This window comes from Pelodiscus sinensis, chromosome 5, assembly GCF_049634645.1.
Source record: "Pelodiscus sinensis isolate JC-2024 chromosome 5, ASM4963464v1, whole genome shotgun sequence".
NCBI lineage: Eukaryota > Metazoa > Chordata > Testudines > Trionychidae > Pelodiscus > Pelodiscus sinensis.
This window is the reverse complement of record NC_134715.1, coordinates 51889428-51915696: the sequence shown is the minus strand read 5'-3', so window position 1 is coordinate 51915696 and position 26269 is coordinate 51889428. Positions and strand designations below refer to the sequence as shown.

Sequence of the window (26269 nt, the reverse complement as noted above, 5' to 3'; positions counted from 1 at the left end):
CTCTTACGTTGCTATCAGACTATTGTGGGGACCTGAAACTCTCTTTGCCAACAATTGTTTCATCTCACACTGTGCAGCACGTGCGCCGCTTGCGGATAGCAGCCTGGTCCCCCACCCACCCCGGCTGCCACCAACAAAGCCGCGTGTCCTGCCCGCGGCCCGCCTCCCACAGCTGGCTGCACGTGCTCTGCTCCCACCTGTGGCCATCCCGGCGCGGGGCGCCCCTCCCCTGCGGGCGCCGCACGCGGTCACCGCTAGGAGCGCGCGGGCCGCCCCCTCCCCGACAGCCCGGGGGAAAGCGGCCGGCCCCAGGAAGCCCTCTCACCCCTCCCCCCCGCTCGCACGTCAAGCGCCGGGCGTCACGGGCAGGTTGTAATGTACCAAAAAAGCGCGCAGCCCCTTAATCGCTGCCTTCGCCCAGGCATCGGCCCCGCCAGATCCGCCGCCGGTTGGGGGCTCCCTGGCGGGCTGCAGCGCAGGACCCGCGGGTGGTTGGCGGGCGCTGCTCTGCGGGGCCCGCGCGCTGCTGGGCTCCAGCCGCCGGGGCTCGCCGGAGGTCGCGGAGCTGCCGAGGGTAACCCCGCGCCGGGGCACGAAGGGGGGCGGAGGGAGGGGAGAGGCCGCGCAGCGACCGCTGCAGCCCCAGCCCAGGCGTGGCGCGGAGCCCGGGCCGCGGGGAGGGGGCTGCTGCGGGCGCTGGTGCGCGTCTATTAGCAGGCGCGTGGTAGTGATGGCGGCTCTCCCGGAGACTTTCGCTGTCACTGGCTCCTACACCCGGCTCCGGCCCGCCCGCCCCCTGCAGCGCAGCACAGCGCCGCCGGCCTCGCTGGGCGGCAAGAGCGGCAGCGGCGGGGGCCGAGAGCGGGCGCGGGGGCCGGCGGGCGGGCGCGCGGCATGGGGCTGCTGGAGCGGACGCGGAAGGAGTGGTTCATCCTCGGCATCGCGCTGGTGATCGCCGTGGCCAAGCTGGAGCCCGCCTGGGGGGCGAAAGGGGGTAAGTCTGGCGCCGCTGGGGCCAGGGGCTGGCGAAGCCCCCGGGCGAGGGGCGGGGCGGGGCGGGGCGGGGGGCAGCGCCCTGTGGAGCGATCCCCGCGGGGACCCCGGCTCGGCGTGTCGCTTTGCAAGGAAGGGGCCGGACACAGAAGGGGCGTGGGGGTGGGGGGCTTCCCTTGCTGCAGCTCCCTGAGGGGGGCAGCCCAGCCCGGGCGGGGTACGTTCGGCAAAGCATCGTGCTGCCCCAGAAATGCCAAACCGCGCTTTGAACGTGGCCGCTGCTTCCAGCACACGGGTAAATTCCCACCCTGGCTGGGGCGTTTGGATGCGCACGTTATGGGCCATGCAGGTCATGCGGCTGCTGCCCCCGACACAGGGCTTCATTGAGGCTCCAGGACACATACTGACACGTTGCACTGAGAGCCGGGCACGACTTCCGTGTGCTGCAGTTGAATGTCGGAACGGTGCTACCTCCCAGCCCAGCCCAGCCCAGCCCAACTCTGTCGGCAAGGGGTGATTTTTCTGCAGCTGTCAAACTTGCAGAGAAGTTTTTTTTTTTTTAAGAGTGAGGATTGTCAGGGTCTCATTGACATATGTATACTATAAATCCTTGATCACGAGAGAAGAAACACTTTAAAATGACCTAAAATAAGTCCAAAATTAAGGAACCTTCTTCCAAATGAATATTAATAACTGGAGGAATAACATTGAACCACTCTCAGGCTTTAACCAAATGCAAACCGTATTATGCGGATACAACTCATAATGTGGGGGATTCAGTCCTGCTAGTCCAGTTTTATTAAGAGTTAAATTCCTTCTTTATTCCAGAAACTCTTCAGTAAATATTAATTTATATGGATCGTATCTTAATCAGAAGCCTTAATATAGCCTCTAAGGTGTCAAATGCAAATGAAAACTGACTTAATATGGTAACTTTGAAATATGTGAAGTTTATGCAATTGCATGCTATTGTTTACCTTCACTGTGCTGCAAACTTTAGTGCCAGGCTCAGTGTTTAAACATCAAACACTGATCATGTTCTTGTTCAAATATCAAAACATAAGAAATTAAAAAAAAAAGCAGTTATTTGGCATCACTGGACTTGAAATCCTTTCTAATGCTCATATTTATTTCTGTGACATCTGCATTCTTTGAAGCAATAGTCATGTTTTATAATGGCAGCAGAATTCTGAGCGCTTCCCCCAAATAACTTTGAAGTTTGAATTAGCAAGAGGCACCTGAGGAGAGGCTATTAGGTTTATGTGAGCTAAAGCACTAAGCTCCATAATTAAATCTGCTGTACATTAGCATTTTGCTACATTTACTTTTTAATCAAAATTATACATTTCTAGTGTAGAATCTTTTGCTGGTTTTAACATTCCCCTTCTCATCTTCCATTTACACTACAAAAATAATGTGTCTATATTTGTAAGGTTTTTGAGTATCTCTGCCTTGACTGATAATTGTGTAAATGGAATTAAAACATATTTTGACTTGGCAAAATATAACTTCCATTAAGAACAGGCGGAGAAGTTGATTAATAACTGGAATTGAATATTTGTCGTCTTCCATCTCTACTTAACTCGAGAGGGATGCTGAATGACAATGTGAAATTGAGTCAGAAGTAATTTTAAGTACTTCCTCTGCCCCAAGCTCCTGTTTATGGTTTTACTAAAATATATTCCAGTTTTATATCTTCTGTCCCCACTGTTACCTCCATGTGAGCAACAGGCAAAAATGACTGATTCTACCAGGGTAACAATGAAGCGATATGTCTATACACCAAGTGCAGTCAAATGCATGCAATAAACAGAGGGAAAGAGGACATTTTTTTGTTGAAGAAATCTTATGCGGTACTTGTAACAAAAAGTAAAGAACATTCTGTTTGATTTTGAAGTTGACAGCATCTCTTTAATTATAGTAGGTAACTGGTAGCACCTCTGATAATTAGTTTTCATTAGACATTCCAGCTCCAAATACCCAGAATATTTGCTATCTATATGACTGGTTTATGCCTCTGTAGAAAGTATTAGCAAACTTTCTTCAGTTGTTTTTAGGTTATGGGAGGAAGAACGCTTTCTAACCTTTTAACCTTTGTTTTAATTTTTAACAGTGCTGAATTTTGAAGGTTGGTATGGACAGTTCTTGCTGAGGAACTAGGGCTGGTGCTTGGCTTCAGGAGAAAAAATACATTTTACAGGATTTAAAAATTCTTTCTAGTGTTTTCTGGGGGCAGCAATGCTGTATGGAGCTTACTGCGGGCAAACTCTTGTGCTTGCGCAAAGCCTCACTCAGAGTACTGACTTCCAGTGGGGTTCTGTACAAGTGAATGAGGCCACCATCGAAATGGATTTCCTTGCAGGATCAGGGCATGCTTTAAGCAGAGCCTAGTGGTGGGATAACTCCTTTGTGATATCGCTGGACTGACTTGACCATCAAGTTCATGACCAGTCATGCCAGGGGCTGTTGCTGGGACAACTTCCATAAAATACATGTACATATTGAATCACGATGCTTTAAGATTGAAAAAAAATGAGTGAGACACAGATGCATGCATGGGTGTAAAATCTATGGAGGCTGTGACACTCCAGCTGACAAAACCATAGTCTAACTTATAGAATTGGTGTCCAAGGCTTTTTTGGCAGTATGTGCATGGCTGTGGAACCTTGTTCCATTAACAACTAGGCTGAGCTCTAGTCTGACTATCTTCAGGGCATGAAGCAAAACCCACCTTTCTGTCTGTTTTACTGACAGGAGGGTGGGCTCTGTTGAGTCCACTCAGAGTATATGCCTTCTGATAAGAGATAAGAGAGAGCTATGGTTTCATTAGATGTTCCATGCAGTAGGGAGGTATTTGAGTATACTGATTTTAAAGTAACATGAGCTAATTCACATTCAGGTTGCCCAGTTCAAAACTAGGCAAAATAAACATTGGATTCCAACAACACCGGTATTATAGCCATGTTGCGCATACATAGCACTTTTCTATTTCCTCGGTTTTGGTTACATGTTTAACTTACTATTTCCAAGTATATAGAAGGCACAGTATAGCCAAGTTATTGTTGCATCTGAAACTTTAACTTGTTTACTTCCTGACTTGCTTTAAAGTTGTGTATAACACAAGGTATTTTGTATTTAATACACACAGTTTTTATATCTCGTAGAGTCAGGGCTATGTAAATGCAGGATTTCTATGCCAATAGCTCATCTCCAAAGAGACAGAAGTTGGGTGGATTCAGTGTAGAATCAAGATCTGTGTGAACTTAGAACATTGACTGGGGTTTTGTTTTCAGCAGTCCCTCATGATTTATGGTTCCTGCCCCAAAAGGATATTTGTCATTTTTATAACAGTGTTAAATTTTAATTTATTTGAAAGAGTATACTAGGCCTTTGATTTGGTCATGTTCTTTGGAGGAGCCAGGGTCTTCCCAGGGAGATCTGACTGCCAGATTGGGACTAGCGTGTGTTTAGAAATAATGTATTGCCTGAGTGTGCCATTACGATGCAAGTCTGTGCTGAGGATTATGTGGAACTACACTGCCCTGTGAAGCCCTTTGTGAGGGTGCAGCTTGCCAGGCCTTCTGGCTGATACATATTGCAATTCTTCTAACTGTCCCACATATGTGCAACCCAATGGTGGAAGAAGGCTCCTTATTTGCCATTCACCACCTAATATTTCCATATTAAGTCAAGGCAGAATCTGCCCCATGGGAACCAACAGGTTACATAGGCATACTCTTTATTGCATCATGCAATCGCCGTGTCTTTGTTTTTGTATTAAAATAAGAACGACATTCACTTAAATAGAAAAACTTAGCCTTTTAAGACAGACTTTAAAGTTAATAATCAAAAGTACTCCAAAAATATTTCTCTACATTCTGAAATATCTAATTACTTTGGTGTATTATAACTTTTTATATTGTACTATCCTGAAATGCTTCACTTTGTTTTTGTGTTTGTTTTTTTAGGACCACTGAAGCCAGAAATTACCATAACATACATTGCTGTTTCAGCGATATTCTTTAACAGTGGACTTTCATTAAAAACAGAGGTATGGTAAATAAGTTCTCTATGATTCTTTCTTGGTTTATTTTAAAAGTTCGGGCTGATCTTCAAAAGCCATGAATGCAGTCGAGCACATTAAATTACTGACCCCTTTCTTTGATAGATGAGTAATAGAACCCTGTGAAAGTTAGAGCAAGATATACTGAGTAAAATTTACTCACCTGTGAAGGGTCTGCATGAGACACTTTATTGCTTCAGAAATCCCACAGTAGATCTCTTGAGATTGAGAAGGTGTAAATGGAGCCTCAATGCTTATGAACTATGCAGAGGGCTTAGCACCATCCCCAAATGGGGTTGACAAGAGCAAGTATGCTTATGATAGGGATGTAAAATCCTGTTTCATTAGTTAACTAGTTAAATGCAAAGTTTGACTGGTTAATTGATATAAACAGGACCTGGATGGGGTTGTTACAAATCTGTCCCTCTGTGTGTGGGCAATCAGACCACTCCAGGATCTTACAGAGGAGAGCTGAACGATTGAGGGCACAATGAGAGTAGTATCCTTATATTAGTTTTATTCCGTATATATATATATATCAACAGACAAAGATGTTAAGATTGCTTATATGTAATTGCGAGATATTCTCTTCCTCTTTTCAAGCATACTCACACAAGCATACTTATCAGGTGTCCAATCTTGATGGTATCTGGAAGAGGCTGGCCATGCATGCGCTACTTCAGCTTCTCTGTTGATTCATCTCCACTGATGCCCCGGTGCAGAGGACCCTTACATACTTCTAATCAGTAGCTCTGTTGATGATTGACTGAGAAGCTGCTGTGTAAAACTTTCCTTTGGGTATCACACAAACAGTCATTCTCCTTAGTTTTGCTTTTTTTCATGTTGTTTGTTCCATGGTCACTTTGTGCAATCAGGTCTCCTGATGTTTTGCCTTTTTGCTTTCGGCCTCTTCTGTCCACTCCACAATCATTCTTATTTATTCTTACCCCATTAATTCATTATCATCAATACAAAAATCAATACAATCTGTGAGAATCATATCGGGGGCTCGCTCCAGCCTGGCTGTACTGAGCAGATCCCTGCCCTCTGCAGCTGGCTGGAGTGCCCTTACCTAGCCGCAGGCACGGGCTGGTCCAGCCTGTCCGGACCGGCAGCCCCTGCCTGCAGCTTGCCTGCTGGGTGGAGCACCCCTGTCTGCAGTGAGTCCCATAGGGCTGGAACAGCCCGCTGCCTGTGGCAGGCACGAAACTGCTCCAGTCCCCACCAGTTAACTGGAATTGATAACATCACCCTTAATGGACGATGCTTAACTGGTTAACCTTTCGCATCCCTAACTTGTGAGGATCCAGTGGGTTCAAAAGGTGTTTCAAAGGTGGACACCAAAGGGGATAGCAGCTGCTACCGCAGTTTATTGCCTGGAATAGTGGTCACAGTCGAGTTTTCTCTAGAGCTCCATAAATTGCTTTTGGCTTGGGAACAGTTTCCTAGAAGTTTCCATGGTTCCTGAGCCTGTTTCAATTCTTTCTTCCATTTTATTTTTCAAAAAAGAAAAATTGTTGGGGGAAAATTCTCCTGTATCTTAAGGAAAAGAAACATTGCCCAGTTACCTGCAAAACTGTGGTGACTGGGTGGAGAGATGCAACAGTTTTCTATCAAATTTTTGTTTGCCAGTGCATCTCAGGTAGCCATGCTTAAAAGAAAACCATTGCATATCTCTGTGAGTCTAGACTCTCTGCTCCCTTTCACTTTGTTGACTGATTTGATCAGTTAAGAGGATAACTTAAATGGGTGCTAGTGCACTTTAGTTAGTTGCACAGCAATGAGGAAATCAATAATTCAGCTAATATTTTGCACCAGAGTTTGACAAATCTATTTACCTACTCACCTTTGTGAAGTGGGAAGTTTCTCTTGACTATTTAGCCAGATTGTATTATTGAATTCTGCCAAATTTAAGCTTATACCATTTTAAGTTTTCAAGCTTATGGTTGTGAAGGTAACCCTCCATATGGGGGCCAAGTCTGAATTAATGCGATCTGAGTCTATAGTCAGATTGCTCCACTGCCACTGTTGAATCTCATGGTTTTGCCCAGTTATGGCAGCAGTGAAATCAGTAACTCTGGTTGGCTTCACTGCTGCTGTATGATGACCACAGATGACTTAGTGGTCAAGAAGCATGTCAGTTTCATTCTTCTTCATAGAAAACCAGTTAATACAAACAGAAGCTAGCCCTGTAGTTATTAATGGGGAAGAAGGCCCCACAACAGCGGGTGGGAATTGGTAGTGTTCAATAATTTCAAGTATTGAAGCTTCAAATTCATAAAACGGCTGATAACGAGAGGCTGGTAAGAGAGTTGAAACCCCACTCCTTGTCCAGAGACAGAACAATGGTAGCCATGCCAATAAGTGAGGTGGTCAGCTAGGGACGTAAAATTTCGATTAGTCAGTAAAGGTGCTTCTGCCTTTGAAGTGTAGCGTAGGCCACAAGGCTGTTGCTATACTTCAAAGGCAAAAGTACTGCGGGGAGCATGGGGCCAGTTGGGGACTCAAGCAGTCTCCTGCTGGTCCCGTGCTCCCCAGGCTCCATGCAGCACTGCCACTTTCAAATGCCTTGGGGAGCCTGGCACGTGGCATTTCAAAGCAGAAGCACTACGTGGAGCCTGGGGTCATTGCATCAGGCTCTATGTGGCATTTCAAAGTGGCAGCGCCGCATGGAACCCAGGGTCAGCGGGGAGTTGACCCCGGATTCCACATGGTGCTGCTGCTTTGAAATGCTGCATGGAGTGTAGGCCAGCTGGGGATTCCCCCAAAAGAGACAGTGGTGGGAGAGGGGAGAGTGAGTAGTCAACCAGCCTGTCGACTATCCGATTAGCATTTGCTTATCGGATAGTTGACTAGTCGACTAGTTCACATCCCTACTGCCAGCAGAGGGGCTTGGCTTCTATGTGTGGTTGGTGAGGCACTCTGACGCCCCATCATTTTTTGTATCTACCTTTGTCTAGTAGATTTACTATTTAGAAAATTAGGTGCCTACCGCAGGGGTGGGGAACCTAAGGCCTGGGGGCCGGGTGCAGCCCCTGGCTTGCCTGGATCTGGCACCTGAGGCTCATGGCTTCTCCAGCATTGGGGAGCCCATGCTGGTGAAGGGTGGGGTTTTTTTTTTGTTTTGTTTTTTCACTTGTGTGTAGCCCCTGACTGATTTTTCTGTGGATCAGTGGCCTGACCCAAAACAGTTTCTCCACCTGTGACCTACCTAATAAACTTTTCAAGCCCAGCTTTGTTCTCACATGGCATCTTTTCATCCAGGGACCTTAAAGCAATTTATAAACACGAATAAGGACACATGTATCTTATATTATTATGCTGACCTACGTTATGTGGGCATACGGCTGCCACAGTAATTCAATTGCTTTTGCATGTTACGCTACTTGCTTCAATTGTGAGTGTCTTCACCAAGTACAATTGTACATTGAACTGTCAGTGTATGAAGCATAATGGGACAGCTGCTGAAAGCCTATGACAGATCATGTAAGCAATGCATTGTCTATGCTGACACTATTAAATGCATCGACCTTAACTCTATGCTGCCCGTGGAGGTGGTGTTAAGCTGGCATTGCAATGTGGTTACATCAGCAGGAGCGAAATTTTAGTGTAGATATTTAGGCTGATGCAAGTTGCCTTGTGTCAACCTAACTCTGTAGTATAGACCAGGGATTTAGCTTGTACGGTAATAGGTAATATTCAGACCCATTCATTGGCTCTCTAGTTATTGGTAAGGGCTCACAATTATTTATACTCAGGTTCAGGTCTCATCAAGAAAGAGAAGAAAATTTGGACTGTTGTTACTAGTAGCTATTACATTCTAAAATATTTATGACAAATTCTTGGAGAGCTGGATTATTTTAGCATTGAGGTTCAACAGAGCATGTTTTATTAGTCATTTACTGTATCCGACTGTTTTTCAGAAGTGTGACGTACAATCCAAAAGTATATATTGACTTAGATCTATCTCCCATATTTTAACGTTAAAGTATTTTGAGATGCAGTGCAAGTTATTTTCTATGTTTTATCCTTTTGAGTATGTACGCACATGCATGTTGTGTGTATTGTTATCACTTCTTTACACCTGTACGTTTTAATGGAGCAAGCATTCAGTATATTCTGTAAAGTCATAAAAAACTATACCAATTTTATGTCAGTAATAGACAAAATGTTCACACTTCCAAATTTTTATTTTGGGCAATATGCTGAGTTTTTTATAATTATCTTTCATAGTTCAGTGTCCTGCTATTGTAGATGTGGATTCAGAAGTTCTTGACAAAATGGTGGTCATCTTACTGGCATAGCTCTGTTTATGCACATACAAAGAAATCTTGATTGTATTTTCAGAAGCATGCATTAATATAAGCAGAATTTTACATTTGTAGTGATAACTCTGAATTTGCAATACATGGGTACGTCTAAACTACATGGCTCCGTCGACGGAGCCATGTAGATTTGTTGTTTTGGCAAAGTCAAATGAAGCCGCAATTTAAATGATCGTGGCTTCATTTAAATTTACATGGCTGCCGCGCTGAGCCGACAAACAGCTGATTAGCTGTTTGTCCGCTCAGCGCGCTAGTCTGGACGCTCCCCTGCCGACATCAAAGCCCTTTGTCGGAAGCCCCAGTAAACCTCATCCCATGAGGAATAACGGGGCTGCCGACAAAGGGCTTTGATGTCGGCAGGGGAGCGTCCAGACTAGCGCGCTGAGCGGACAAACAGCTAATCAGCTGTTTGTCGGCTCAGCGCGGCAGCCATGTAAATTTAAATAAAGCCGCGATCATTAAATTGCGGCTTCATTTGACTTTGCCTATGTGTCTAATCTACATGCCTCTGACGACAGAGGCATGTAGTCTAGACACAGCCCATGAGCAGAATATTTGCTCACATGTTACCATCATGCCCATTCAACTTTCAGTTTATTAGCATGAGGGTAAAAAGGAACAGTGTTGTCTTGTAGGATCTTGGAAGACAGAGACACCTTGGATTTCTTGATATGCTGTGGAGATGTGGTAGCCTTCTCTGTTGGTTTGTGCAGGGAGGAACGGGGTAGGGCTAAGGCTATGGTTTAGCAGTTTCCTCTACCCCTTTTGAGGTGTCCTGAGAGAGCAGTCTCTACATTTTTGCATATGCACAGACAGAAATTGACAGATCTTTTTGTGGGATGCACAACAAGGTGGAGGCACCTTATTCACTCCTTTCCCTTGCATCCACGGCAGGGACTATGATGATATAATCCAAAATGTATCCTTTGTAAGGGTCTCCTCCTTGTAATGGTGACCAGCAAAGATACTGAAAACATCAATAATTCGGGGAATATATTTCTTGTAACTCAAATCTCTTCCCTCCTTCCCATCTTTTCAGATCTGCAAAGACCTAATCCATTAATGTGGTACCACTGCATGCACTTTTACAACAGTGTTGCATCTACTCTGGATACTTACTGGAGACCACAGCCAAACTGTAGATAAGTTTTTGTGTGGGGGTGATTTTTTTTTTAATATTGCACAGGTTCCATTAAGCCTTCCTTATGTTCCTTATAGGGCATTTCCTAAAAGGTATAAGATGATATATTAGAAAAAAAGAAATATTGAAAACTACAGTACTGAAATCCAGCAACGGGTGGTAATTTCACACTCACCCAGGCTGATTATGGGATGAATGTGACTGCCACCCCTACACTCTACTAGGGATCTTGGACTGGCTTAATGAACGATTTATGGTAGGACAAAACTTTTGCGACCTGACAAGAAATTAGACTAAATGTACCAAATAATTCTCTAACTCTTGAGTGTTTCGGGTATTAGTGTATATATAATAGGGCTTTTTTAAACTTACCTTTAAAATCATTATACTTCAGTCACCTATTGTATTCCCTCACGACATCTGGTAAAAACATCTTTCCTATGCTGGTGTTAAATCCTCTGTTCATCTTTGTTCTCCTTGTTGATGTACTGACATGCAGTGCTTGTTAAGAATATGCCATTCTAATGTTTCTTTACAGATTACACTACATTGAGATCTCTCGTGAGTAAACAGGATCTCTTTCTCATATCGGTTGCCTTTAGTAGTATTGAAGATTTTTCATTTTTTTTTTAAATATCTTCACTTCTTAAAGATCGTCAGTGTTTAAAAAATTGAACATTGTTTTTTTTGTGGTAATACTGTCAGTGTATATTACAAATTCCTGTCTTCAGGGCCATGTTACTTCCTGAGAACACCTTTTAAATGGATTAAGGGAGTAATTTTTAGATCAAATATCTTGGTCCTTTTTTTAAAATCAGGTTTGGGGGAAACACTTTTGTCTTAAGAGAAAGCAAAAATACCTGACAAGGATCCAATGCTGAATCCCTGCCTGATATTGCTAAAATTTGTGTTTTCCTCGCTGGTGGATTGAGTGGATAAAGAAGCTCTATTGTAGCTTAGTCTGGTTTTAACAACTTGTTTGGTTTTATTTATAAATTGCCATGTTTTTTGAAGTTAGCTAAATTTTAAAGTTAAAAACTTCAATGGGCTCTTTATTCAAGTTTGAAAAAGTCGGCTGCTAGCTGACAAATTGACATTTTAAAAATCACTGCTGTGTATGTGCAATGAGTTAGACTTTCTACATTTTAAAATGTATCTGACATATCTGATCTAATTAAGGGCAGCTGAAGAAACCTAACAAATTAGCGTTCTCGTGAGAGTTACATTAGACCTCAGTTAAGTAAGCTGACTAAAATGGACTTCAGTGTTCTGAGGTAGACAACTAAATAGATTAAGTTGACTTGGTTCTTTTCAGATTTATTACACTCAGAGTTGATATGACAAGAAGAAGCCTTTTTCTTTTGTATGAAAAGTATTTGTGTCTACATTTCTAAGAATGTCAATATGAAGAGACAAATGGTGGGTAAGAGGAAAATATGTAATAATCTTTAAGTACCTTAGTGAAGTACTTTGCGGTCCTCTGATGAAAAGTGCTACGTTATTTTTTTTTTCCTGTACCCAGCTGAAAATTGCTCTTCATTCTCTGAATTTTCTTGCTTTCTTAGTTTTACGGCTTCAGCATTCTTTCTGTGTAGTTCTTACCCACCTTAATATGACTTGGCTATGAATTTGCTGTCAATTATTCTGGTGTATAATGTCAGGGGGGGTGCCTATATACAGCAGGGCTTAATTCGAAATAAGCTATGCAAATTGAGCTATGTCAATTGCGTAGCTTATTTCGAAATAGCTTATTTTGCAGTTGGGAGCATCTACACAGCACTTACTTTGAAATAGAGCACTCTTCCTCCGACTTCCCTTACTCCTCGTACAATGAGGGTTACGGAAGTTGGAATAAGAAGTCCTCCAGCTTGACAGTATTTTGACATTATTTCGAAATAACTGCCTGCTGGGTAGACGTGGACTAAGTTATTTTGAGAACGCTAATTACACTTAGTTTTTAAGCATTTCTGGGATATTGAACAAATAAAAACTGGCACTGAATTAATTTTCTATGTGAGTTTTAACATCTCACTTGAGAGAGCACCTGTGATTCTTTCTACAGTGTAAGGTCCTTTTCTGCTGGTATGCAAGAGACTTACACTCTTGTTGGCTTTGTTTAGACTAGAGTCATATTTTAAACTGTCTCTATTAACACTATCTCACCTCCCTTGTTGTATCAACAATGGGTGCCTTAGTGTAGACAGGCTCTCAGTTGACACAGTTCTTGAAAGGGTGACCGAGCCAGAGACCTTTTCACTAACCTGCCATTATGGGACCTGAACTGGTATTAGCAACAGTGGGAATTTTTTTGAATGAAGAACCTATGGGAGACAGAGTTTTAGTGTTGATGGGACTTCTTTAGTGAAGGGGAAAATAGACTTCTAAAAGTTTAAAATAAGCTACTTAGATTGCATACGTTTTTGTCTTACTATAAAGTCGACTATTTTAAACAGCACAGAAGTTAACTTATCTTGGCTATTATAACTGCAGCTTCTTCTCTTCTTGTTTTGCAGGAGCTGACAAGTGCTTTGATGCATGTGAAGCTACATCTTTTTGTCCAGATCTTTACGCTTGTGTTCTTCCCAACAGCAATATGGCTTTTTCTTCAAGTATTATCAGTCACACCTATAAATGAATGGCTTTTAAAAGGGTATGTTTAAACATTTAAGAGTGAAATATATTTATGGCTACTTGTTAAGGGCTGCTCTTGCAGTAATATGTGTTTAACAGTTATATAGTGAAGTGATTTCACTGTGTAGTTTCATGCTTTGACACTTGCTATTGAAGAAGCAGTGCACACAAGATTATCCTTTCAGAAACATGGTATCATGTTTAGAAAGACTTGTCAGCTAATTTCATGTGTAGGGAACTTGCAGCAGAGCAGCTTTCTCTTTGACAAGTAGTCTGTTGAAGCTGCTATGCTAGGTTTCAAGATGTACAGAAAAATGATTGCTGAAGAGAGGCTTAAATCTATGAACGCTTTGAAAAAGCTCAGTATATGGCATATGTTTTACAAGTATTGTATGTATTCGGCATCACTGTACACATCCAGATGGCTTTTCAATATTAGTTCTTCCACTAAGTTGTGAAAGAAGAATATTGGAGCTTTTATGTTGGAACAAATCTCTTGTTCTTTGAATTGGTGGAATAAGTAACGGCTGTTTGTTATGAGAATAATAAGCATTTGCTTAAGTGAATTTCTGTAATCTTTAAACAGATGTTTACTGATAAAAAGCGACACCATAAATGATATGATAATGAATAGTACAGAAAATCTTAAAATATAGAAGCATCAAAATTAAACATATGCTGCCCCAGTTATAACTAGAGAGCAGTGCTTTGCTAGCCACTGGAAAGAAACCCTATTGTTCCAGTAATGTGGGATTGCTTTAGAATAATCCATCCATCTAACTATTTTAGTTGTAAATCTGCTTTGTTTATGTGTTTTCAAGGTCAGACTTTAAAATAGAGCTGTTGCTTTTTTTCCCCAAAAGTGTTTCTCCAAGCAGTTCATTTATGAAGTGGTGCATACGTTACAAGTGATGTTAAATTTGAGACAACAAAAACATCATTTAGGAAATGTTAGTGCTGTTTCTCAAAATTATATCAATAGATCGGTTGGAGCAGAAGTATGCCAGTATATCAAAATTAATCTAAACTTGAAACATGAAAATGGTTACAGTGAATATGATTGCAAAGTTTTTGCACCTGCAAGACCAGTGACAGACTTCCTCAATGTTATAGCCAGTCAAAATCGAGTCCTCACACAGAACAGCCTCAGCTGCAAGACTGTGAAGTGCAAGGAGTTTTGATTCCTCTCTTCCCAGTCTCTTCATTGCCATTTCCACTCCCTTCTTTCTTTTGATGACTTTTTCATGACACTTTAGAAGGGGTACATTCTTAATAAATAGGGATATTCATCTGAAACTCCCTAAACACTGTTTCCCCATAAAATTTGCATTTACAGTCCTTATACACGGGGAACTAACTATGCAACCATGTTTTTTTCTGAAGCTTTCAAATTCTTTGCAAAAACCCCTAAAATCATTCTACAGGGTGTCGTGGGGGCAGAACTCACTTCTGCGGCGCCTCCTGCTGATTGCTTGGGAAATTAATTCTTACTCAGGGCATCCCCTTCTAGTGGTGTCTCACCTATCTTCGCTCCACACTTGTGTTCCGGACCCGTATCACTCCCAACCTGCGGAGTCCTTTTTCAGACAATGCACACTCTAATGGCCTTGCCTTCTAACAGCTGGTGGAGATTCTGCATTAGTTCAGGTAGAAGAGCTGCTCTTCAGAATTTTTCCATACACTCACAATGCTACAGGTTCTATATGTCAGTGGGGCAGATGACTCCATGAGAGTTTACCAGGGAGAACAAAAACATCATAGGGGACCGGCATTGTCCACTACAGTGATTTCTTGCCCCCTTCCAGGGATTGTATCAGCAGTCCTGGTTTCTACTGTCTCTGTGGCCTCCTAGCCTAGCCCCTACGGCTCAAGGCAAAGCCACAGTTTATATGTGCCTTGCCTTGGTGGCTAGATGAAGTGTGAGGGGGAAGGAAAAAGGCCCCTATCCAGGGACCCACTGGTGGCAGCCTTATCCTGCCCTCCTCTACTTCCTTTTACTGCCTCTTGTTGCCTGGGCCACTTTCCCTGTGATCCATGCACCTCCCTGGCCCTTGTCGCAAGGCCTACAGTCTGGCAGTATCTCACCTTAGGCTGCTCAGCACTGCTCTACAGTACTTCTTAGGGAACTGATCCTGCACACTCCTTGGTCAAGACTCCTCTGTGTCTCTGCTGGGCAGCTTCTTATATACATGGCTGCCCTAGCAAGCTTCCCTCTTGTTTGCTCCTTAAAATCCCCTCCCTAATAGGCTAGAGCTCCGTGCAGGCTTCCTCTTGCTTGCTTTAACACCTTCCCAGCCAGTGTGGGGCAGTTGCTCCACCACAAGGTTGAACCTTTCTAGTCTGGCACCATCAGCACTTGACTGGTGTTGAACCAGAAAACTTGCCAGATCAAGGGGGGTCAATATTGTGTAGCAGCATTACCAACATTTTCACTGCTCACTGGGCTCTTAGAAGACAGGGGTAAATTAGAACTAAATAACAGCACAGGACACTGAGAGCCAGGATGTGGCTGTAAACAAAATTTATGGGACCACGGGAAACTTGGCCACTCCCTTGAAAAGTGGACATGTGGTTAATTAAAATCAGACTGGAGCAGAGAATGTCAGGCTAGAGAGGTTCAACCTGTATCGTTTCTGTTTTGACAGTATTTTACCTTTTATGACAATTAGTCTATCCCGTGGGTGTTTCACACACAACTCAGATGAGTGAAGATTGTTTAAAGAGGGTGTTTTCTTTATGAATACTACTATCAGAATTAGGGTTTTCAAGGTATAGACGACTACACAATTAACTGATAAGCCTGGGCTTATCGATTAATCCTTTTTTTGACTGTGCGCACTCCCCCCAGGTACTTCTGCCTCTGATAGGCAGCAATGCAGAGGGTGAGGGGGGACAGGTGGAAACCAGTATGTGGGGGGAGCCGGCTTTTGTGATGGCTCCTCAGACCTGCCTCTCCCCTCCCCCCTCCGCTCGCTTGCAACCTCCTACACAGATAGCATGGGAGTGGGAGAGGCAGGCAGGAGCCAGTGCTGGGGGGTTCTGGCTTAAAAGCCGGTTTCCCCCAGCACCAGCTTTGTGGTTCTGCCTTCCTCCCCCCCACTGCCTCTGTAGGAGGCCCTGGAGGGGGGGCAGTCAGGTGGGTCTGTGAAGCTGGCATGTGTGGAGAGCTGGCACAAATGCCATCTGTATCAGAGGCAGCAGCTTGGGGTGGCAGGGGATTTCCAGGGGGCTTCCCAGGCTGCTGGTCCCACCTCCAGGAACTATCAAATAGTAGTGTAAGCAGTGAAATTTAATATGGTTACATGACTATTCAATTACACGATAGCTAACATCCCTAATCAGAATTCTGGGAAGGCAAGCAGCAGTTGTGTGCAATGGTAGGGGAAAGCTGTATGCTGCCAAAGAGGAAAAATCAAAGGGAGCTGTCGGCTACATGCAAAGTATACAGGACAGGGAGAGCAGTGGAAATCAGAGCCACGGAGTAGTCGTTACTCAAAAAAAGGGATACAACTTAGGACCTCTTAAATTCTAGTTTAGCTCATTTTGGGTTGGATTCTGCTTTGTGCTTATGATTCTTTTGAGGATGAATCGGGAGGATGCAAAGAGCCTTCCCATGCCTTGCACAGCCTGTTTAATGGGCAGGCTGAAATGCGTCCTCTGTGTTTTGTGTAACGTTTGGATGGATCTTGCCCTGCTCTCCAGAGACATTAGGGTTCTCTAGTCAGAGGGGGAGTTGTAAAAGGAGGTGAGGCTACCGTTTGACTATTTCACACACCAGCCAGGACATCTAGAGTCTGGCTGGTAGGATTCTCCTCCTCACAAAGGTAATAGTGTTTGCTGTTGCTGTGTTCTCGTGAATTCCTTGAGGCATTCTGCCTCCCCTGGTAGAGTACCTCCTAGTATTCTCTCTGGGACTGTATGGCTCTGCCCTGCTCTCAGCACAAGGCTCTGCCTAAAAGATACAGCAATCCTGCAGTGCTTCTGAAGTAAGTTAGTAATTGGGTCTCCTGAACGATAGGAGTGACATGTTGGTCCAGAGTAGCTGCCTCTTTTAAAGGAGCAGATGTACCCATTGGGTTTTTAACTGAAGACTTTTTTTTTTTTTTTTTTTAGAAAGTAAATTAAAAATGTGCATGCTTTATTTCAATGGTTGTATATTTTTAAAATGAAGGAAAATGAAGTCTGGAGTGACATTTTGGGGGTAAGGAAAGGTGGGGGTGGGTGACTTATGGCATAGGGTTGCGAGATATGGGGGGATTCAAGGCAGGAGATGATGGCCTCAGGGCAGGGAGTAGAAGGTGGGGGTGCAGAAGTCAAGGCAGGGGGAGGAGACAAATTCAGATGTTATAATATGGGGCTGCTTAGTAATCACATAGTTGTAACACACTGAAAAAATACATACCGAATATCATCAGCATTTAAACTCGAGACCTTCAAAACCAGAGCATAGATCTTTTCTGTCTGACCTAATGGACTTGTCTCCATTAGCTAACAGAATTAATAGGCTGCTGGCCAGGGGAAGAAGACAAGGCACACCCCTTTGTAGTGTGTTGCATATAGCTCATATTAAATAATATGATAGTTTTCAGGCTGTTAGTTTAACATACATATTTTGATATTCATTTGATGTCTATACTGCTAGGAATATATTCCATTTAGTACTTTTCTACAGATTAATATGTTATAAAAGATGTTTAGAAATAGGTCAGTAGAGTCATTTTAAAAAGCTAGCAAATCCTATTTTTGAAGTGGCTCTCACAAATCTTGTTCGCTAAAGATTTCTAGTGCGGAAATCCCTTTTCTGTCAACTTGAGATGGATATACATTTCAAATCTCTACTGATACCTTCTATTTTAATCCACCCCTTTTTGCCCTTTACTGTTTCAGGTGAGAACTTCCATGAACTAAGCATTTTAAAAAGAGGTTTAGTTAAATCAGGATATGATGTAGTGGGTAGAGCATGAGATTAATTATATGCTTGTTTGTTTTTTTAAGAGGCACCCTCTGTTTGCCAGACTTTTTTGTATATGTTTTGCCTCTTTTTTTTTTTTTTTTTTTTTTTTTTTTTTTTAAATAACCCTTCTACAAAAACACTGAATGTTTTTAACTCTGCCAGGCATTTTTAGAAGTTGAGGGCACTCACTACCTCAAAGGAAGTTCTCCGCACCTTGCATGACTGGATCCATATAACTTTGCTTTCCAGTCTCTGCAGTTTCCTCTCTAACAGCTCTTAACTGGTGGAGCAGCCACATTCCTCATCCTTTATCCATTCCTTCTTTCTTAATTTTTTCTCATATTTCAAGGCATTCATTAACAACAAATCTATTTTGTAATATAGCTTTTCTGTGCTTACCAAGTGATATCAACACCAAAGGGATATTGATACTACATCTCTGACTGTGAGCTGATACTTTAAAATGCAAAGGAGTATGTCCAGAGATGGCCTTCAACCAGAATCCTGGGACAGAAACAAACACTACAGGCAGTCCCCGGGTTACGTACAAGATAGGGACTGTAGGTTTGTTCTTAAGTTGAATTTGTATGTAAGTCGGAACTGGTACATATTGTAGGGGAAACTCTAGCCAAACATTTCTCCAGAGCTCAGTTTTATTCTCCCACACCTCACTTCCCTCAGTCCTTTATTCTCAAGCTGAAGTGTCTGCTGAGAAAAGCCGCTCCGCGTCTCCCTGGTCTGCTGAGGGGGGCGCTAGCTTCGCGTCTCCCTGGTCTGCTGGGCGGAAGCAGCTACTGCGGGGTTGCCTCACCCCGTTTGTAAGTAGGGATCTGATGTAAGTCGGATCCATGTAACCCGGGGACTGCCTGTAGTAAGTTTAGGTTGGGCCCATGTTAGTTAAGAAAGAGCGTTATCTGGTTTTGTTGCCTTAAACAGCCCAATCTTAATGGGCTGAGTCTAAAGTCTTGCTGAGTCTTGAAGATCTTGTAAAACCAGAGACCCTGTTGTTGTAAAATTAGTGACTGTGAATAGATGATGCCCTGCAAGATCAGAGCATTAGTAAGATCACAATGTATTGCTTGCAACCTTGTATATGTAATATAAAACTTATTACAGCTACAGTGAGTAACACTGTCATGGTACATGAACTCAAGACCCTTCCTTTCAAAAGGGACACTGCCAAATATTTAGGCATAACATTTAATCTTTTTTCAAATGTATTGTACTCTGCTGTGGCATATTCTCCTCATTAACTATATACCTAAAAAATCAGTGATTAACTGTGTACATTCTACTATTTTTGTGGGATGTACTTAAACAAAAAGATTACCTGCTATTTTTCTCCTGTGCTCATTCTGCAGTGCAGTCACTATATACTGTATACATTACTAACACATCATTAATGCTCAAAGATGTGAACAACACAGCTATTTTAGTTTTCCTGTTTTAAAAATCGAGGAAAAGACTGTGGACCAAACCAGTAAGGAAGAAAATGTTTATTTCCCGTCTTCTTGTAAAATGCAAGTGAAGATAAAAAACTTGACATCTCTTAACAAACAATAAATAAAATTTCTAGTAGCTTTTTAATATGTTTTAATTAAAGGTAAAAGAGGACAGTGTGAACCTAAATTAATGAACCTCCATCTTCCCTCCCACCTGCCCTATAATTCATGTTTTAGAACATGGTATCATCTGTCGAAAAATAAGTGCATACATCTTATGTTGCATATTTTCCATAATTGATGTAGTGTTTCAAAGCACTTTACACTTATAAATAAATCATAACACTTTTGTGAATTGTAAGTGTTATAATCTCCATGGTAGTGATGAGGGAAATAACAGTCACTAACTGATTTATTCAGACTCACAAAGTATGGATGAACACAGTGGCATGGATGATAACCGAACATGTATTTCCTAGTGCAGTGCTCTAACTAGTAGACAGTTGAGCTTGTGATGAATAATCATTTCTGTTCAGCTTTGTGGTGGCTTAATGCTAGTGACTTGCAGTGTATATTGCATTTTATTTTTTGTGTTTAGTTTGCAGACAGTAGGGTGCATGCCACCTCCTGTATCTTCTGCAGTGATTTTAACCAAAGCTGTTGGTGGAAATGAGGTGAGTAGTTTGTGTTTTTTAATTTGATTCACAACTGATTATATTTTTTGTAAGTTCATTTATACAAAGCTTTTGTGTTACAAAAATTGTGCTAAAACGTACAGTTTATGAAGACTCTCGAAGTTAAAGCACTGGGGGAGGGGAGAGGAGAGGAAGCAAACTTAAATTTATGATGTAAATGTCCTCTTAACATGCTGGCAAATTCCTGTGACTACTGAGACTGCTGTTATTACAAAGTGATATAAACGCATCCATGTGTATAATGGTATATTTCTCTTTTCCTTCCCAATTTGTGTGTGTATTCACCTGTTGTGTATTGTCTGAGTCTTAGTTAGCTCTCTGGGGCAGGGACAGTCTCTGTGGTGGTTATTTGTACAGTGCTTGAGATTATGAGGCACTAAGCCCTGTTTAGCATCCGGAGGCAATACAAAAAATTATATATAAAACTGCATTAAAAGACGGTTAGAGGGTTGTTAAGTCAAGTGCTCAAAAGATAGGAAATGCCAGAAAAAGGTTGTACAGACAACTTTAATTCAGTCCCCTTTTGTGTATGTAGTATGATGTTTTTAATTATATGCTCACATACTATTTTTTTTTTTTTTTTGCCCAGGGTCTCTACCTTATTCAGTGCATATCATGGACAATGCTCACTGTGTTATCTGTTCATTACTTTTTTCCTCCTCATTTATTGCACACTGTTCAAATGCTGTTCAGAAATCAGAATTATTAATTTCCTCTTTGGATTTTCTGTTCTTATCACTATGGAATCTGCGTGGAAATATTGTTTATTTTCATTGCATAGCAGTGAAATTGGAGATGGTATTATCCATATTTCACAAATGGGGCCAGGAGAGGGGGCATGCCTCTGTTTCTCTGGAAGTGGGTGATGGGAGGGTGAGGCTTACCTGTTGTGTTCCCTCCCTCTGGGTCATCTGCTATTGGCCACTGTCAGTAGACAGGATTCTGGGTTGGATGGACCGTTGGTCTGACTCAGTATGACTGTTATGTTCTTACGTTGGAGGGGAGTGTGGTCTAGTCGTCACATATTTCTGGCTCTGTTCCCCTAAGCGTGACCCCTTTTGCCTTGTTCCCTACAGACTGTCCCTGCTTCAGTCATCTCTACCTGCCCTCGCCTCAGCCTTTTCTTCTCGTCTCTTCACTTGCCCAGTCTTGCATGTTGGACTTCACATCCCAATACCAGTTTGCCAGTTCCTTCCTAATCTTGGTGGTCTTCCCAGGCTCATTGTCAAAATCTTTTCCCTCTTCTTCTTCAAGTCAGGGAGCATCCTCCTCCAGACTCCTTGGGTTCCAGAAGTGGTAGCACTGAGAGCACAGAAGATACAATCTGCCTGCTCTCAGTTCTGGTGTCTAGTGTTACAACAGCTGCCTGGTGCTGGAAACAGCAGTTGCAGGAAAACATCTGTAAATCTGCTGCAGCTGTGGGCTGTAGCATTCTCAATGCAGATAGAGAATGTATCTGCCAAATTCTAACAAGTCCCAGAGCGATCATATGTATTTATTTGTGGCTTGGTCAGATTCAGGCTTTTCCCACATGGGAATAGTAGAAGGCACATGAATGACGCCAGGGCAAAACTCCCTGGAAAATATCAGTTTCTTGTTCCAAAGCAAGGAGGTTGTAGAGCTTATCAAATGGTTATGAGAATATAACATAGGAATAACAATATATTTTTCTCTGGCTTCAGGGAGTAGCCAAGTTAGTTTGTACAGGATAAACTTAAACAACAAATGGTCTGGTAGCACTTTATAGACTAACAAAACGTATAGATGGTATCATGAGCTTTTGTGGGCACAGCCCATTTCTTCAGATGACCGGAGTTTTTACTCTGTTACTGAAATAACCTTTGATTTGTGAAGTTGTGTTTAATATTTGAAGCAAAATGCAGCTACATGCTTGCATTGTGGTAGTGATGGTTAACTGTTATCACTTCTAGTCTGCTGTTGTCTCATCAAGCACTGATTCTTCTACTTGCATGAATTGGTGGATTTTACAGAGTTAGGGATTTATAGGGGCTTCAGTAGATTTTAGAAGGGTAGAGAGTGGTGGATAGTTACAAGATGTTAGTGAGAAACATGAAGTGGTGATTAGAGATGCCTAGTTTGAAATAGCAGACACTACTGTGTTTCAGTCTGGATTCTTTGAATTCAAGTACTGAAGGCAAAAACAATGTGAGTCTTTAGAGGAAATATTAGAGAGTGTGGCCTAATAGACAGAGCACTCAGCTGGGGCACAGGAAACCTGGATTCTATTCCCATCTCTGCCACAGGTCTGTTGAGAGACTTTGGCCAATTCATGTCATAGCTCATTCCCTCCGTTTCCCCCTCTTTAAAATATAAGGATAATGGTGCTTACCTCGTTTGTGAAGCACTTAAGCTCAATTGATGGTAAAGCACTATATAATAAACTCATTAGATAAATGCAACATTTTTGTTTTGGTCTGGATAAGCATGAATAAGTATTGGCTGAGATGCTTGAGGAGTTTGCTGACACCATTAGGCTAGAAATCGCTGAGGTAACTGGAGATTTTGCAGCATAATAGTTGAAACACTTGGACCATGAATTTAAGATGATAAAGGGAGGAGGTTCTGTTAATTCTATAAGGATTTATTTTTAAATCAGCATGTAGTAGAGAAGGCATGGTTTTGTTGAAAAAGAAGGGTACAGTAGGTGAACTTAATCTTAAGGGTAATTTGGGTAACTACTTCAACTGTGTTCAGTGATTTGAAATGTCAGGTTCTGGGACTTTTGGTGCAAAACCAGATACATTTTGAAAATCCAGAATCAGTAAAATGAGTAATTTGTTTAGCAGCATACATGGGCACTTATAAAGCTTTAAAACCTACCAATACTTGTGTATTTCTGTTTTGGTCTAAACAAACTCTACACCAAAAAATGACCACCAAAGCGTGGGGTGACCTTGATGTACATTTAAGAACACTGACTCAGAAGTTACAGAATAGAAAATCATCAGAAGCAAGTAACACTTCTCCATGTTCCTTCATTGCACACATCATTTGGTCTTCTAACACATGACCCGTACAGCATGACCCTCTAGTGCACTCTACTGCCTCTGCCATCCACAATGCCTGCTCAGATTGGCTTTGCAGAGTGCCTGCAAAGGCATCAAATTGGCACTATTTCAGACTTTGAGAGCAGTTGAGATGAAACTAGCTTTTATGAGGAACCCACTGCTAATAGTCCCCTGCTTTTTAGAGTGAGAGGGGAATTAAGCTGAGGACATCTGCAGGTGGCACTCATGGCATTGTGATATGGGGGAGGGATTCTCTCAAGCAGCCTCAAACGCTTTAGGGTTTTGCAGGTCAAAACTGACATCTCTTAGACTCCACTCAGCTATGCGGATGAATGACAACTTGTTTAAGGTATTTGGGAGCAAAAGTAGAGCTTATACAAAAATTCAAGGGAGTAATAAACCTTGCAGCTTTGTAAAAGAGAAACAAAGGAAAGGCAGAGGAGTGTGCAGTGAGCAAAAGAGAAGTATGATGTGCAGATGTCTCAGTATGCTCTGACCAATAATAAAAGATATTTAAAATACCGTATTGGAGTTCAGAGGATGACAGAAGGGGCAATCCAGTGAGGCCACTAATAGGATGGCAGAATAAAATGGTTCTTAAGGATTTCAAGAAAGGACAGCTGCTCTTATCTGCAGACACTCGATGTTGGGGTGATCACTAATGGCACTAATGGGATGATGCTATGAGAGATGCTGCATCTGTGGCTGACTAGGAAAAATAGCTTTCTTTGAGGTTTCCCCAATTTATATCCATTGTAGCAGTTGGGAGAATCCAGAGTGTTGACTCATCCTCATACGTACCACTGCTCATCTCCCTTTGACAAAAGTCATGCAAATCTTGATGAGAGGGTCATCCTCTCAACTCTCTCTCCATCCATTTAGGCCTTGTCCCCACTATGAGATGAGGCTGAATCTATTATAGTCTATTTCCTACCACTTTATTTTGCAAAATTGAAGGTCCGTGTCCCCACTGCTTTCTCACTAGTCTCCATTTCTTCTTCTATTATTTCCCTCAGAGCGCTGATATCTTCATTATCCCTACGAATAAAATTCTAAGATGGCTCAAACCAATTGAATTTATTTGGAAAAGCAATTTCAGGTGCAGGCCTGGAATTCACTTAATGTAGTAAATATGTTGTGTGTAGGAAAACTCTGTTCACATGAATGTTGGCAAAAAGTAAATGCAAAAGTGTCTATTGTGAAAATGACTTATCAATATCTAACTATTTTAATTTGAGAAGTTTTCCACACTTTTGCGTGGTTGTACCATTAATAATTTTTAGTATTTTCCCAGTAACAAAAGATTTTGAATCGGTATCTATAAGTCACCTAAATACTGCTAAAACTCTGTGGTAAATGTATATATGCTTCTACCTTTTGTAAAATGGGGACAGTAATTTTACCAAAATTACAGCGCGTTGCAAACTCATAAACGAGCTTTCAGATCTTCAGGTGGAGAATTCTATAAATGTGCAAAATATTATTAAAAGGTGTTTGGCAGAGAACAATTATAGTTATTACACTGGAAAAAAAGACTGATAATTAGATTAAGTACAATAAAAAAAAATTAGATGACTTTTATAGGATACATTTTGAACAGTGTAACTTACTACACAAAAGCCAAGACAGTACTGTGGCAAGAAATCACATCAGGCTGTGTTATAGAAAAAATGACCCTTTACGACCTCACAAAAAGGAATTGTAGAAGTGATTATTTTATTTTATTTTGACACTTCATTAAAAATCTATAGTCTAAATAATTCCTTAATTTTAGTCAGGCTGTGTTCTTAGTTTTGTAAGCTCTGGCTCTGTATGTACTGGATATGCTGTTTTCCAAAATAAGATACAGCTGTATATTCAAGTCAGAGGACTTCTAAACATAAAAGAATGAAATGCAATGAAAAAGCTAATAAATGCATTCAAAGACCAAGATATTTGGGGAAAGTACAAAATTGATTAAATTTGCTTTATTTAAAGATGTGTAAAAGATAAAAACCAAATTGTAAAATGAATGGTACACGAATATCCTCCTGGGAAAGGAATCAAAGGGAGAATAACAAAATAAAAATAAATTAATGTTTTTAACTTGACATTGTAAAATTAACTGCATGGGAATTATCACACTGGCGAATAAATACTGGAAAATTCCTGTGTTTGTTTTTTTTTCATTAAAAACAAACAACAAAAAGGTGAACACTAACAACAGGGCAAAGTCAGAAGAAAGATATTGATTTTTCTAAAAATATCAGAAAGCTTCTTTGAACTGTGTGTGTATTTACACTAACTTTCTAAAAACAAAATGACATGAATTTAAAGGCAAGTGCAAGCCTTAATGGTGTGTGTTTCTTATTTTGTTTCATTGTGGGGGGAATTGTTTGATACTGGATGGTAACACACAAATATTATGAAACAAGATCACTTAGGATCTTAATAGGAAATATGCACATTGCAATGTTTGGCTTTCTTCAACCCTTTTATGACTATATTTTAAATCTTCTCAAGTGATCTTGCCTAAGATGTTATGAAAATGTAGTTATAACCTGGAATTTATAGTCTGTGTTAATATTTTTCGGGGTTTGGCATGTGTGCAAGGATAGGGTCAGCAAGAGGGCAGGACTAGTCCTGAAGGGCTGCATTAGTGTTGGGAAAACTTTGGCTTTAGAATTTCTTTCAAAGCCTTTATCCTATTTGTTTGCCTGTAAGCCTAGCTTCCACTGAAAGAAGCGACTCTCCAGCTCACCTAAGCTACGTCTATACTGCCCTGCTATTTTGGGATACCAGAGGTATCTCGAAATAGCTAATCCGTATCTTTTGAGAGTGTCGTTATTTCAAAATTTAACAGGCTTGCTATTCTGATGTTCCTGTAAACCTCATTCCACAAGGAGTAAGGGACATTTTGGAATAGCGATTTATTTTGAAATAAGTGCTGTGTAGACAGCGTGAAATTTTGATATAAGCTATTTAGTAGCTTATTTTGAGCTATGGATGCAGTGTGG

General features: G+C 41.7%; 1 protein-coding gene across 8 annotated transcripts in view; it reads left to right on the top strand.

Moving 5' to 3' along the window:
• The first annotated feature begins 732 nt into the window (after positions 1-732).
• Positions 733-26269, top strand: part of SLC10A7 (solute carrier family 10 member 7) — a 203083-nt gene continuing 177546 nt past the window's right edge. For 2 of the 8 annotated variants that reach the window (XR_012904144.1, XM_075929996.1), the window contains exons 1-4: positions 747-994; positions 4962-5044; positions 13036-13172; positions 20148-20223. Coding sequence is in view for 7 of the 8 variants with exons in the window: in XM_075929996.1 (XP_075786111.1) it covers positions 895-994; positions 4962-5044; positions 13036-13172; positions 20148-20223 (396 nt within the window). In the remaining variant the exon portion in view is untranslated. Of the gene's footprint in view, positions 995-4961; positions 5045-13035; positions 13173-20147; positions 20224-20833; positions 20967-26269 lie in introns of those variants that run through there. The other 6 variants (XM_075929990.1, XM_075929995.1, XM_075929993.1 and 3 more) reach the window with 5 other exon arrangements.